Below are 14,095 nucleotides of genomic sequence, written 5' to 3'. Positions count from 1 at the left end.
CGCTCACAGAAGCCCTCCTGCTGTGAAACGAGACCGGAGGGGAGGGAAAAGTTTTGCAGATTAAAAAAATAAAGGTTTATTTTAGGCTGTCCAGGACCGCAGCCAATGCCGGGGGGAGGAAGAATGCGGGGGGTGGAGGGGGGCAGCTCGTGCTTTCAGTGCCCGCCCCCCCCGGCACCGCCCGCCCTCGGTGCCGATATAAGGCGGCTGCAGCGGGCAGCGGGCAGAGCCGGGCGGAGCTGCGGGCAGCGCGGGGAGGGCTGAGAGAACTGAGAACCGCAACGGCACCGCAACCGCAGGGCGGCCTCGGGTAAGGGGGAGCGCCGGGAGCGGTGCTGGGACGGCGCGGGGTGCGGGCCCGATCCTGATCCCGACCCCGATCCTTAAGGCAGCCTCTGGCAAGAGCCAGAAATGTCCATTTGAACGAAATCGCGGTGTCTGCAACGGAGAGGAGCGCTGAGCTACACTAACGTGCCCCTCTCTTGCTCTCCTCTCGCAGAACGGAGCTCTTGCTACGCTGCTGTGCAGAAATGGAAACCATGCACGAGCTGATCCCCTTTGCTAAAGAGATGCTCAGCCAGAAGCCCAACAGGAAGATGGTGAAGCTGTACATGCTGGGCAGCGTGCTGGCGTTCTTCGGTGTGGTCATCGGTCTGGTGGAGGCAGTGTGCAGCCCTTTCACCTCCGAAGGGAGGATAGAGGAGGAGGAGGAGGAGGAGAAGAGACCGACCCCATCTCGAGAGCCAGCTCTCCCTCAGAAGCAGGAGGATTTGGTGTTGGAGCAGAGCAAGAAGTTGTCAACGGTGCAGCGGGGGCTGGTGACCAGGCAGCATGCATCCTAAGGGACCCACTGCTCACCCGAGCACACGGCTCTGCTGCCCCGATGTCCCAGTGATGGTGGTTCCAGTGAGAAGGGCGAAGGTTTGGCTGAATGAGGAGACTGCAAAGTGCAGGACTTGAAAGAAAGGAACGGTTTTATTTGCTGCTGTGCAGCAGTAGGAAAAAATACCTTTTGTTGGTATAAAAATGTGCAAGATGCACGGCGTGGTTTCTTATTTTTACTACAGATGCGTTTTACAACGTTTTGCAAAATCAATAAATATTTTATATGGTACCAGTGCTCTCTAGCTGCGTTCATTTCATGGACAGGATGAGTTTTGTTTGTGCTCTGCAGGAGCCTCCGGCCCCTTCATGAATGGCTGTGGCCAGTAAACCAACCCTCTCCATAGAGCTCCTTCCCCTGGTCCAGCAGCTCATGGCAGAGTGTTGGAGTTGCCCGACTCCAAAAATGCTGCTGCCTTCCAAAAATGGGTCACTGTGTGGGGAGGAGTTGGCTCACAAGCCACGTTCCCAAAGCTGGAGGTGGGGATCTTCCTTCCGGGGTTATCTGAGTTTGATGGCATAGATTCAGGGCTCTGCCATGTCCACGTGTACCCAGAGCTGCTGAAAAACCTGTCTGTCCCCCACAGATCTCTAACAGGCTATGGGCACAGCTAAAAGCAATGCTCTGCTTTGGTTGGAATCCTTCCTGAGCCTGGCACTTGATTGTGGAGAACAGTGTTTGCTCCCCATGTCACAAATGGAAAAGCTGCTGCATGGGCAGACAGCAGCTGGGACTGCACAGTGGGAGTGGTAGAAACAGGCATCTGAGTGCTGTCAGCATCCTTAGAGAGCCTTCACCTATTCAAAACCTTCCCAGGGTTAGTTCTGAGCACTACAGATTCTTGCTGTGTCACTAATGTTAAACTTTGCAGAAAACTGCAGCTTAAAGATTCTGACCATGCTACAAAGCAGCGGTGAGATCATCCTTGACAAGTAGGGAAGGGGGAGAAAATCCCTGTTTGCTCAGTGCCAAAGGCAGTGGGGCAAGGATAGGGGCATGCATAGAAACTAGGAGCTAAAAGCAAACAGTTGTTACAAACTGCAGGAGGGGCTGGAAAACAAAGCAGCACTGCCTGACAGCCACAACAAACACACAGATCTTCCCAGAGCTGTGAGTCAGGATTAAAATCCAGACAGAATCCACACACAGAGCTTCTTGTCAGGCTTTGAACCAAGAGCAAAGTACCTTTTTCTTGAGGGAAAAAAAAAAGAACAGAGTCCAGTGTAAGAAAAAAAAAAAAACAAAAAAGGCCTTGGAGAATGATTTGATTTGGGCTTTAACCAAACCCTTTGGCTTTTGGTGAGGCGGAGTGACCCCAGCACCAATGGGAATTTGGAGGCAAAGAGGGGCAGAGGGTCGCAGCCTGCAGCACCCCGAGGCCAGGCTCCATGGTGGAGCACGTTGTGTGTCCCCACAGCACAGCCAGTGTAACAGCAAGGGTCAGTCCCAGCTGAGGATCACGTCTGTTCCGCAGTGCTGGGCTTCACCCCGTGCTGCTGGCGCACCGCAGCCCCGTCCCACTGCACCCCGCCGCCTCTCTGCCATTATCCAGTCACGGGTTTATGAGCTTAAAGCAAAGAGGTTTGTGGCACAATCAAAATAGCTGCTCCTAAGGCAGCTCACGGGATTAGACAGCTCAAGAGCCGCGCCGGCGGTGCTGCAGCCAACTCGGTAAATCCGCGTCCTGCTTCTCTGCTTCCTATCTCACGAGTTGCCCCCCAGTTCGTGGGGCTGAGCCGTGTGCTGCCACTTCTGCGACAGTGCCTCGGGCTTCAGCTGGGGCTGTGGATCAGGTGAGCATCGATGGCTGATGCACAACGACCGTATAAGGTCCTATTTCAACTATATGGTGACTAACAGAAAAACTGAAAGGAAGGCAACTTTATTTGAATACAGTGAATATTTGAATACAGTGAGGTGACGGAGCACTGGAACAGGCTGCCCAGGGAGGTGGTGGAGTCTCCTCTGGAGATGTTCCAGACCTGCCTGGATGCCGACCTGTGCGACCTGCTGTAGGGAGCTGCTTTGGCAGGGGGTTGGACTCGATGATCTCTGGAGGTCCCTTCCAACCCCTACAATTCTGTGATTCTGTAAAACTCAGTGTGTGGGGGGGATTGGTAGCCCGTTAACATCCCTGTAACTGTGATCAACGGCAGACTCGCCAAATGCAGCAGACCAAAGTGCTCTGCAGACGTCCCAGTCCTTGTCCCACAGCAAACCCCTCCAACAAGGCAGCTTCCAGCCCCATCCCTGAGCCCCCACCCTGATACCCAATGGCACAACCCCCCCAAACAGCACCTGCCACAACCACGTGCCATCAGCAAAACGCATCCACGTGGACCAGGTGCGAATTGCAGGAGGCAATTGTGACTGGGATACACTGGGGAGTAACCAGACAGGAGGTGTGCTGCACAGCCAGTGCTGCGAGGACATCTGAGGCAAGCACAGGGAGCATCTGAGGCTGAGTTAAAGCCACGCAGTGAGGGATAAGCTCTTGAGGAGAGCCACGCGTTGCCCAAGGTGCAGCACATCGCTGGAGCCACCCAGGGTCAATTTCTATTGCTCTGCTTCCTTAAGGACCTGTCTGAATGCAGTTCGCTCTGACCTGTAGATCAGGTGCATTAAGTCCTCGGGCAAATTGCAGCTGGCACGAGATCTGATACCTCTCTGCCTCTGCCAACCTGGCAGCACAGCCACAGAGATCTGATTTCAGCTCAGGCCCTCGTGGCAGAGCTGGGCACCAGGAACGCAGCAGCCCTCCTGCCCAGGCCGTTGGCTTCAAGGGCACGAGCTGAATGTCTTCGGCACGCTCGCCTGCTATTTGGAGTGTGGGCTCTGCATGTTTTGAGAGCTGCCAGGCTAAATTTAGGGGCCCAGATAAGGATATTAGCCTCTCCTACACAGCAGCAAGGGCATCAGGAACATGGAGAGTGGCCAAGGCACAGGGCAGCCAAAGCAATGCATAGAGGCAGAAACTCCTGATTTGGTCACACAGGAAAAAAATAAATGCAGTGCTTAGAAAAGGCCCAAACTGGACAGGATTTACTCTAAAACAGCAGTGAGTGCAAGCACAAAGTCAAACCAAACTATTCCACAGTCACCACAGCACGTAATGGGGGCACCCCTGCCTGTAAAGAAAGACCTGCATTCATGGTAAAGAATGCTGGGAGAGCAGAGTATGAGGAAGGGTCTCATGTCTACAGGATAAAGGAAAATGAGGGGAAAAGAAGAGGAAAACAAGGGGAAAAGTGTAACCCTCTACATTTAATAAAGATTTGCTAATGGGTTAAAAACAGCCAAATATCCTTCAAAAGGGAGAACAAAAAGCTGTATTCTAGTTCCTGCCAAATGCCTCTGTGTCCCCATGGTGCATGCAGGAGCCTGCCTCAATCCCAGTGCTGGAAAACACTGGCTGCAAGGGGCTGGGTGATGCAGGAGGGACATGCAGCAGGAGGGAACACGCAGCAGGAGGGAGCAGGCAGGAGGATTCAGGTGGAGCTGCTCCCCTTGCAGTGACCCCTATGAGGATCTGGCAGCAGCGCAGCCAGAAGCAGCTCCATGGGCTGAATTCAGCTCCTGGGATCAGAAAATGCCTCCACAGCCTCCCTGCCCTCCTCTCACTTTCTTCGCTCCCCGCCCTCCAGAAGAGGTTAAAAACAAGTTCTTAAGCAAAACAAACCCAGAAAAAGCTCTGAGTGGGAGTGAGGCGCAGCGATGCCAGGTGATGGGGAGGGAGGGAAAAATCCCCATGGGCAGCAGAGCACAGCTGGGGTGGGGGCTCTGCAGCATCCACACCAAGGCTGGCAGCTATTGCTTCCCACAACATCCTCATGCTATGTAATAACAACAGATTACAACAGCAGCTCTCCCCACTCGCAGGACGGATGAGGCAGGGCTGAGGGATTTGTTTTCTCAAGCCCAGCAGTGAGATGAGTGCCCTGTGATCACAACCCGAGTTCAAAGCAAAGGGACTCAGGAAGGGGCAGAGCTTCTGCAGCGCTGTTATGGGACCAAATGGGGGCGAAGTGATTCTTATCAGGAGAAAGTTGGGTCTGAAGTAAAAGAGCAGAACTGGGAGCAGCGAAGGCTGCGGGGAGCACACGGTGCCCACCTCGTGCAGCAGTGTCAGTGCTCTGCAGGGCAGCTCCCAGCCCTCTCCCACACCATCAGTGGCACTGGGTTTGCTGCTGCCTGGACATAGCAAGGGAGCGGATGTGACATGTTTTTCCCTTGGACTGCATTCACTTACAAATAACAGCAAAGCTCCCACAGCGCTCCAAGCAGGCAGCACGAGGACTGTGACTTCTCTGCAAAAAAAAACACAACTCTCAGTGCTTGCCTGCAGGATTCTCGGTGCTCCCCTTGGAGCTGGGGGTGCAGCCCTGAGGGGGTTCAGCTCAGCCCTCTCAGGAGCAGGGTGAGGTGAAAAAGCAAATGCTGCCTCCGTGGTTTCCTCCCTGGGATGCAGAGAGGTGACTGCCCTGCGTGGAGGGTCCCATCCAGATGGGTGCTGCAGCTGCATGCATCCAGAGCCAGCGGGCATTAAAGAGGAGCCCTGGCCACCTGCAGCACTCTGCCTCTGATGTTCTCTGAGTGAAACTTGATGCTGTTCAGCAAGGACACACCTCTTCCAGGGTGTTGTGCAAAATTCTGCATTTTAACGTAGGGACAGGAAATATGAACAGAGCCGGGCAGAGCCCGCAGCAGCACCACTGGTTAGGCCACGGCTCCCCAGCTCCGTGGGAGCAGATTGAAGCGTTTGCTTCTCTCACCAACCCCACTGTGACTTCCCAGTGCTTTGGGAGCCACGGCTCCCGCACCAACAGGTTTTGAAGGATTGGCATTGCTGCTGCGTCCGGGAGCAGCTCAGCAGACGCTGTTTTCCTCTTTTCTCTTCCTGCTCCATTTCCTACGATGGGTTTGTTGCAAAAGATTCTCATCCCCGTTTTGGGACTGGTTTTGGCCTTCTGTTTTTATTCGTCGAGGGAGAATTTCAAACCTGGTGAGTATCGCAGGGGAATCTGTCCTGATGCAAAATATTAAAAGCCACATTTGAGCGTTTGGCACGGAGATGTGCAGAGGTTGGACCAAGCCTTTGTGGCAGGGCTGAGGATGGAGCGCAGTTTTAGCAGATATCTGGACTCAAATGGAAGAAGCAACATGCAGCTCCCGGGGGAGCAGGGAGGCAGGGGCTCCTGAAGCAAAGAAGGCTTTGAGCACTTTGCATTCAAGCGCAAACTAACTAACTAATGTTGGATTTTAAGTTCTGCAGCATGCACTGATGGCGTGTTTTTCATTGCAGAATAGCTGGGGTGTTTGTAAGTTGCGTCCTGATGTGTGAAAAGCTGTTGAAGGAGCCAAGAACTGTGCTGTTGTGGTCAGTTCAAGCTGCAGCTGCTCCTGGGTACAGCATTTCCAGGGGAGGGAAGAGGATGAGCGGGACAGAGCACGAAGATCTGCATTCGTCTTGCCATTCGCTTCTACTTGAAGGCATTAGGGGGCTTTATTTTCTCTTCAAATAGGGTTTGGATAAATTAAACTCCTGTGCCTTGGTCCCCAGAGATGCTGAAAGGGAAGCGTGTGATCGTCACGGGAGCGAGCACCGGCATCGGGGAGCAGATGGTGTATCACCTGGCACGGATGGGAGCCCACGTCCTGGTCACGGCGCGGACGGAGGCAAAGCTGCAGCAAGTAAATGGCAAGCTGGGCACTCACACATGCACACACAGACACAGGAAGGCCAACCTCACATTGCAGGTATATACATAAATACGGTTGCATGGAACTGCAGCGGCACAGAGAGCAGATGCGTGCAGTTCTGCTCACGGGTGTGCAAAGTTACGCTCTCCAGAGCTCCTGCATGCACAGAAATGGGCCTCCTGCAGGCACGCACTGCACGCCCTGTATGTTTGAATTGCTCGGCGAAGTACACGTCTGCATATGCACAGACTGCAGCCACACACACCCTCATTCCACTGCAGTGATCTATCAGCTCCCGCTTAACCTACACACACAATTCCAGCACAGATGGCACTGATGAGGAGCCAAACGGCCTCAGGCCATGCATTCACCAAAGGAATAAACTTCAAAGGGAGCCCGAGAGATTCAGAGGCTCCCAGAAACCCTGCAGTGAGGTTTGGGGGGCTGAGGCGTGTTTTGGTGAGCGCAGCCCCCAGCTTGCAGGGCCTGATGCGCCGCGTTGCATCGCAGGTGGTGGAGCGGTGCCGGGCGCTGGGGGCCAGCTCAGCACGGCTGGTCAGCGGCAGCATGGAGGACATGGCCACCACCCGGCAGCTGGTGGAGGTGGCCGAGGCTGAACTGGGTATGTCTGCAGCTCCCCAGCACGCTGCTTTGTTGCTGTGCGCCACAAAAGCAAAAACAAGTGGGGATGGGAAAAGGTTTCCCTTAATTCTGTGCCCTGCAGCCCAGCCTGCATCGCTCCAGCAGAGCCTAAACTGCCCTCTGGATTTCATCCCCGTGCCCTCGTAACACCCTGTCCTGATATTGCAATCCTGGGTTTCATCACTGCTGCTACCAGGGGTGAAGCCATGCAGCAGCTCACAGCTGCATTGCTGTTGTGGTTGTGGGTCATCACTGCAGAATGGCAGTGCTCAGCTCAGTGCCGTGTCTCCCTCTCCCAAAATGAGCCCAGATAGCTCAAGAGCAATCTCCCTTTTGCAGTGTCATTTGTGTTTCAAACTGGGGAGGGAAAGGGACACAACAGCTCTCATCTGGGACGAGTTATTTGATTCCAGCATTTTTTCGTTGGCAGCCACCATCCAGGCCATCCCAGCTCCAGAGATGGCAGGCTGCAGCTTTGACCCAAAAAAACCAACCCCAAGTGACACTGACCCCAAAACATTCTGGTTGCATTGGTTCTGCTGTCAAGAAAGGCTCCATCCTGCCCACAGCAGCCCCTTCCCACCCAAAACTAACACCCGCTCCTCTGCTTCCAGGAGGCCTCGACATGCTGATTCTTAACCACGTTGGCAAGTCGTACTTCAATTACTTTGATGGGGATGTTGGACACGTCCAGAAGCTCCTGAACATCAACTTCCTGAGCTATGTAGCCATGACAGTCTCTGCCCTGCCCATGCTGAAGCGGAGCGGGGGTAGCATCGTGGTGGTCTCCTCCATGGCAGGTGAGTGGGAGCGAGGTCTGGGACGTGGGATTCCATGGGTTGGTTTCTGTAAGAAACATTTGCACCTCAGAGGAGCCAGAACTACTTAACACACCCAAAGCAACCACAGTTTCCAGGTCTTTTTCGCATTTCTGATGCAATCCCCCTGCCCCACCTGGTGATTAAATCCCACACCCAGCGGTGCAGCAGAGCTCACGTAGCTCCAGTTCTACAAAGAAAAGGGGAAATGCCATCATTTCTCACTGCACTGTTCCTCTGACAGTTCGTTGTGGTTTGCCAGGTCAAGATCCTGCAAATGTTTGCAGAGCCTTTTCTAATAAGTTTCTGCTAAGTCAGGAGATTAAATTAACAGCAGCTGCAGCCCCAGCACTGCTGGCTGCTGGGAATCAGCTCCACTCAGCACCCAGAGGCAGGAGATCAAACTTTGCTCCATGGCTGCTGCCTGTTGTGAGATGTGCTGCTGGACTTCAGACTGTGACAGAGCTGGAAGCTGACAGGACTGCTCTGCAGTCCTGCTGCTCAGGTGCCAGGGTGACGTTTCCCCTAACAGTAAACTCCCTTTGGCTAAAATCCTTTATCTGATGAAGCAGAAACAGAGGCTGCTGCAGCTTTCCATGCTTTAATGGAACTTCACTCTGTATCCAGGTAAAGTTGGGTTTCCCTTTACGGTCCCTTACTCTGCAACTAAGTTTGCCCTGGATGGATTTTTCAGCTCCCTGAGGCAGGAATTCAGCATCCAGAGCGTTAACGTTTCCATCACACTCTGCATCCTTGGCTTCATTGACACTGGTAAGCTCCATCCGTGCCATCTGGCTGCCCAGAAACTGAGCATCACATGCCCAGCTTTGTGCCCTCCCCTCCTGTGCCCCCACCTCCAGTGCTGCTTTTCCTGCTGTAGTGGGAGTGAGTGCAGCATCACCTCTGCTCTCAGCAGGCTCCTACCTCTCTTCCACCAAAAAACAGACTCCAGACTGATTTGTTTCCCTGTGCTGTGCTCAGGTAGGATATTAGGACAAAGGTATTCTGAGGAAGAGCAGTCAGGCAGCAGCTCAGGCTGCGGAGTCACCATCCCTGGGGGTGTTTGGAGCCATGGAGATGTGACACTTGGGGACAGAGTCACAGTGGGGATGGCGGGGTTGAACTTGGGGATCTCAGAGCTCTTTTCCAACCCTGATGTCTCCACGGTTCTATGAAAATCAGCCAATCAGTGCACAGGCTGGGACAGCCTAAAATTCAATGAGTTTCAGTGGAAGCACCAGCCGCACATCTCCCATTAATCTTATCTGATGCAGCGAGCGACGGGAGTGAAGGCAATGACGGGAGCGACTTGAAGCTGCTTCTGTTTTCCAGTGCACACACTACATTTAGCTGTAGGAACAGAGGCAGCTCCGCAGCTCGCTCATCACAGGCAAACCATCAAAAGGACAAGCAGAGAGCAGCCCTACTGAAACCTCTCTTGTCCCTCGACTAGAGAACGCCATGCGTGCGGCCGCCGACGTTCTCCTGATGTCCCCGGCTCCCAAAGAGGAATGCGCCCTGGAGATCATCAAAGGAGGAACCCTGCGTCAGCGCGAGGTCTATTACCGCTACGCATCCACCAAACTGCCGCTGCTGCTGCGGGATTGGGCCGCCGAACTGCTGGACCTGCTGGTGCGGCAGCGGTACCGACCCGAGCGGCTGCGGGCGGCCTGAGGGATGCCACCGCCGGGCCGACAGCCGCCTCTGCTGGCCGCAGCCGTGCTTGCAGCCCTCCCTCGTCAGTTAAGCTTTAATAACCGCCTCGCCCCCGAGAGGAGCCGGCTGGGATCCCCGGCTGAGCTGCGGATTCCTGCAGGTGCGCCCTTCCTGCTTGGAAGCCGTCCTGATTGGAGCCTTTCCCCAAAGCTGGGGAAAGTAGTAACTAAGTGTTAAGTGCAGCTTACTAACCTTGTTGTGTGCTCTGTGGATTTTTGTTGTTGTTTTGGTTTTAATCTCTTTTTCCATTACTAAACGCTGCTGCGAATGGGCATCGTTCCACGGACCCGCCTTTCTTTAATTATTGAATGCTGCAATAAACCATTATCTCATTGGAAGAGTAACAGTCTAGCTTGTTTTTCATTTAGCTTGAAGTCCAAGTTCAATGCAAATCTATTCAGCAAGTTAATTCTTTGGGGTACAGTCCCTTACACAGACACTAACTACAAAACGCCCCTGGATACACAGCGCTGCTTCAGTGTTGCCCTAAGCCATAAGCTCAGCACTAAGCACAGTGCTCACTGAAGGCAAAACCTCAGCATGAGCCTGCAGTGATGTGACACAGCTCCCCTCACCCCAGCACTGATATCCGACCGGTGCTTCCATCCAAAATCACTACCCACCCTTCTGATCACTGCCTGCTGCAAGATGAAGTAAGAACCCCATCCCCAGGCCGCCCCCCAGGATCATTTTGCTCCTCACTATCTATAGGAAGCTGGAGCTGCACTTCTGTTCTCCTTATCTTGACACCCATTGTGTACAGAGCAGGTTTTGCCCTTTAAATTTCTCTTTGGGAAAATTATTTGCGAGGCAGTTTGCCCTTTGCCCAGGCAGGTGCTTAGCAGTGACACAGAACACCTGTGAAAGTGAAGATCTTCATTATTCACCTCTTGGCTCTTTAAGTGCCTTTCACAGTCTGCCTCATTGGATTCCTCAAGAGAGAGTGCAATTTTGTGGGTCTAAGAGCCACACAGGAGCTGTCAGCACTGTGCCAATGGTGATGTTACAGAGCGCAAGCCAAAAACAGCAGCAGGGCCAGCCCTGTTCTGCCCAACATCTGTATGACCCTGCATCTCAGTGGTCAGTGCTGACCAACAAACCCTCGTGGCACCAGGGAGGAAGGGAAAATTGGGCTCAGTTTTAGATATGAAGTGGAAGAGAGAAAGCTGAGAGGTCTGAAAGGGGGGACACGGGTGTCCCAGCCCCACCAGCAGTCACCAAACAACAAACCCACATCTCCATCAGGCAGCAGCTTCCCAGGGTGGCCTCAGAAAACACCCTGGACATTGATAGGAGGAGAAGGGTACAAAGAGTCAGCCCAAAGTCCAGCACAACGCCCTCTATTAGGTTAATGTTTGCTAAACTGCAGGGAGCACAAAGGGAATAGGATCGAATATAGAAGAATAGCAGACCTGCAGGGATCAGCTCAGAGCAGCCACTGCTCCCCTCGGCTGTACGTCTGCTCCAACCCGAGCACTGGCAGAGGAATGGGGCTGCTCCTGAAGGTTCTCATCCCCTTGCTGGGGCTGGGGCTGGCCGTGTATTTTTACTCAGGACCTGGGAATTTCAGCGAAGGTAAGTCATTGAAAATGCACGCTTAGCAGCAGGCAGCCGGGCTGCTGCCCAGCCTGCACCACCCGGGGGAATCCAAAGCAGCTGAAAAGCAGAGCACAGGAGGTGCACAAGAGGTGGGAGCCCTTTTCCCCACGCACGAGCAGCTCATGGGGTGGTGTGTGGGTCTGCGAGGCTCGCATTCTTACTCTGAGCAAACGGATTTGTTTTGGAGACACGCAGTTTACCGCTGTAAATATTTATTCATTTTCTTTGTCAACTCCTGCCAAATGCAGAGCAGCTCCACGCTGGGCTGGAGCCCGGCTGGGGGCTGCAGCAGCAGCAGCTGCATCCTGCAGCGGCACAAAGGAGCCGTGCACGAGGGTGTGGTACAGGCTGTGCACAGCCCTGAGCTCTGCATCCCCTCCAGAGATGCTCCGGGGAAAGAGAGTGATCGTGACAGGAGCCAGCAGTGGCATTGGGGAGCAGATGGCGTATCACTTGGCACGGATGGGAGCCCACATCCTGGTCACGGCGCGGACGGAGGCCAAGCTGCAGAAGGTGGGCAGCAGGCACTGTGAGCATGGCTGCAATGCAGACACCCTGCGGGCAGGCAGGAGCTCAGCTACCCACCCATCCCATGTTCACAGGGATGCTAGATTCCAAGCAGGCTCCTCAGCACACCACCATAAATTGTATTTTCAGTGCTGACAGCACAGCATTTCCTCCCCCATGGAATTCAGCTATTGCAGAGGAAACGTCCCTCTGAGCAACATCCCCCCAGCAAAGGGAGAAGGGTTGCCAGCCACCCCCAACACCTCGACCAGTGCCTCTCTCACTGTCCCCAGGTAGTGGACAAATGCCTGGATCTGGGTGCTGCATCTGCCCGCTATGTGAGCGGCTCCATGGAGAGCACAGCCTTTGCTGAGGAGGTGGTGAAAGAGGCTGAGATCACATGGGGTGCGTAGCAAGCGCCCAAACCCTGTGCTACATTTTGGGGTCACCACAACGCAGCCTGAGGCCTGTTGCTGGCTGCAAACATCCAACACACTCTGCTTCCAGGAGGCCTTGACATGCTCATCCTGAACCACATCGGCCACAGCTTTTTTGACTTCTTCAACGGGGATGTGGATCACGTGAGGAAGGTGATGGAGACCAACTTCCTCAGCTACGTGGCCATGACCGTGTCTGCCCTGCCCATGCTGAAGGAGAGCGAGGGCAGCATCGTAGTGATTTCCTCTGTGGCAGGTGAGCACGAGTGCCCTTCTCTCCCTGCCTCGTGTCTTTCCTACTCATCTCTGTGCATGCATTGCAATCAGTGCAATTCTGCAGGCTTACTTGCCTGACCACACATTATACACACATTTGCCATACACAGGTATATATGCAGGAAAACGAGAACAGTGCAGCCCACAACAAAGGTCTCTCATGCCACGTGCTGAGCTTTAAACGTTTCTTTCCTTCCCTAAAGCATTTAAGATAGGTTGCTCACACTACAACATTGCAGCTATAGGAAAGGCAGGGGCAGGCAGAGCCGTGCAGCCCCACACCCACCCAGCACAGGTGAGCTCTGACCCTGCGCCTCTGTCCAGGTAAAGTTGGCTTACCCTTCACTGCTCCCTACTGTGCGACTAAGTTTGCCTTGGAAGGATTTTTCAGCTCCTTGAGGCATGAATTCATCATAGAAAACATCAACGTTTCCATCACGCTCTGCATCCTGGGCTATATTAACACAGGTAAGCTCAGCACCACCGAGGCTCACAGATAAAAACGTGGACCTGGTGCAACGCAGCTGTCCTTCTGTCACTGCAGAGAACGCGGTGCAGATGGTCTCACACGTCATTAAGGGAACACCAGCACCCAAGGAGGAGTGTGCACTGGAGATCATCCGGAGCGGGGCCCTGCGTCAGCATGAGCTGCACTACCCTGCCAGCAGCGTGACCCCAACGCTGCTGCTGAGGGACTTTGCCCCTGACTTCCTGGGTGGCCTCATCAGGAGCAACTACCAGGTGGAAAACATCAAGAAAGCACCGCCGCCCCAGGGCTCGGGGCATTAGCACAGCTCTGAGCGGCCAACACTTCCCCATGGGCAGTGGAGCCTCCAGAAAAGCCCACCCCAAAGCAGTGCTGGGGCCATTTCTGAAGGCGGCGTGGCTGGGAACTGTCTGCACAACACTGGGCACTGGGAGCCTACGACACAACATAAACATGTTTATTTATGCTGCCCGTAAATGGCTCCTCGCAGGCAGTGGGGGTCCCCAAAAGGGCTCTGCAAGGCCAGAATTAGGAGCAGGCTGGGGGATGCAGGCAGCACCCGGACCCCAACTGCTCCGTGTGCTTTGCTGCATCTCCCCCACATCTCTGCAAATGGAGGAATCAGTCAAAAAGTTATGGATATGGAAGGCACCGGACCTGTAGAACACAGCCTTGTGCTTCTGAAGGAAAGGTGGTGGGATTCAGATTGGCACTACATGAAGATCTGCAGTGACCCAGTTGCAATTAAATATTTTAAATAATAATAATAAAATTATTTAGACTGGAGACTCATGGAAGAGGATTATAAAGCAGAACTGCATACTTACAAAGCTCTGAGCTCCTTCTGAGAAGGGATTTGGGCCAACCCCCATCAACCAACCAGCAAAGACAAACAGAGGATCCTTACACTACAGTGGTTTTTGCCTGTACCCTTACTTCCGAACAATAAATCCTACATTACTCTGTGGCATCTCTGGTTTGAGTTTTGTTCCTCTTCCACTGGAGTATGCGCAGAGCCCCTCTCAGCACA

The 14,095-nt window shown here is 53.8% G+C and overlaps 3 protein-coding genes across 10 annotated transcripts; all 3 read left to right on the top strand.

Annotated features, from left to right (window-relative positions):
- The first annotated feature begins 232 nt into the window (after nt 1-232).
- On the top strand, nt 233-1,114 carry G0S2 (G0/G1 switch 2). Its single transcript, XM_042884387.1, has 2 exons — nt 233-310; nt 500-1,114. The coding sequence occupies exon 2, from the start codon at nt 531-533 to the stop codon at nt 840-842; it is 312 nt and encodes a 103-aa protein (XP_042740321.1). The 5' UTR covers nt 233-310; nt 500-530; the 3' UTR covers nt 843-1,114.
- A 4,444-nt stretch (nt 1,115-5,558) lies between these two features.
- On the top strand, nt 5,559-10,097 carry LOC122187074 (corticosteroid 11-beta-dehydrogenase isozyme 1-like). Of its 8 annotated transcripts, XM_042884303.1 has the most exons (7): nt 5,815-5,885; nt 6,186-6,287; nt 6,406-6,574; nt 7,094-7,205; nt 7,840-8,025; nt 8,671-9,024; nt 9,497-10,097. In XM_042884303.1, the coding sequence occupies exons 3-7, from the start codon at nt 6,446-6,448 to the stop codon at nt 9,715-9,717; spliced, it is 1,002 nt and encodes a 333-aa protein (XP_042740237.1). In that variant the 5' UTR covers nt 5,815-5,885; nt 6,186-6,287; nt 6,406-6,445; the 3' UTR covers nt 9,718-10,097. The 8 variants fall into 8 exon arrangements, with proteins under 8 accessions (XP_042740240.1, XP_042740235.1, XP_042740239.1 ...); XM_042884306.1 differs by lacking the exon at nt 6,186-6,287 and having other exon boundaries at nt 5,559-5,885; nt 6,444-6,574; nt 8,671-8,814; XM_042884301.1 differs by lacking the exon at nt 6,186-6,287 and having other exon boundaries at nt 5,559-5,885; nt 6,444-6,574.
- A 1,036-nt stretch (nt 10,098-11,133) lies between these two features.
- LOC122187118 (corticosteroid 11-beta-dehydrogenase isozyme 1-like) lies at nt 11,134-14,035 on the top strand. The gene is made up of 6 exons (XM_042884380.1): nt 11,134-11,334; nt 11,741-11,871; nt 12,159-12,270; nt 12,373-12,558; nt 12,903-13,046; nt 13,123-14,035. The coding sequence occupies exons 1-6, from the start codon at nt 11,247-11,249 to the stop codon at nt 13,365-13,367; spliced, it is 906 nt and encodes a 301-aa protein (XP_042740314.1). The 5' UTR covers nt 11,134-11,246; the 3' UTR covers nt 13,368-14,035.
- Nucleotides 14,036-14,095: the final 60 nt, after the last annotated feature.

This window comes from Lagopus leucura, unplaced genomic scaffold (genome assembly GCF_019238085.1).
Source record: "Lagopus leucura isolate 7727_CA_CO unplaced genomic scaffold, USGS_WTPT01 Super-Scaffold_100043, whole genome shotgun sequence".
NCBI classification, from domain to species: domain Eukaryota; kingdom Metazoa; phylum Chordata; class Aves; order Galliformes; family Phasianidae; genus Lagopus; species Lagopus leucura.
Note: the sequence above shows the minus strand (reverse complement) of the source record. Positions and strands in the feature narration are given on the sequence as shown.

Bases quoted from the DNA above. Each gene is read 5' to 3' on its own strand.
- G0S2 (XM_042884387.1), top strand. From the start codon at position 531: ATGGAAACCATGCACGAGCTGATCCCCTTTGCTAAAGAGATGCTCAGC.
- LOC122187074 (XM_042884301.1), top strand. From the start codon at position 5,798: ATGGGTTTGTTGCAAAAGATTCTCATCCCCGTTTTGGGACTGGTTTTG. The intron at 6,575-7,093 runs GTAAATGGCAAG...GTTGCATCGCAG, and splicing joins CGGAGGCAAAGCTGCAGCAA to GTGGTGGAGCGGTGCCGGGC. The intron at 8,026-8,670 runs GTGAGTGGGAGC...CTCTGTATCCAG, and splicing joins GGTGGTCTCCTCCATGGCAG to GTAAAGTTGGGTTTCCCTTT.
- LOC122187118 (XM_042884380.1), top strand. From the start codon at position 11,247: ATGGGGCTGCTCCTGAAGGTTCTCATCCCCTTGCTGGGGCTGGGGCTG. The intron at 11,335-11,740 runs GTAAGTCATTGA...CATCCCCTCCAG, and splicing joins ACCTGGGAATTTCAGCGAAG to AGATGCTCCGGGGAAAGAGA. The intron at 13,047-13,122 runs GTAAGCTCAGCA...CTGTCACTGCAG, and splicing joins CCTGGGCTATATTAACACAG to AGAACGCGGTGCAGATGGTC.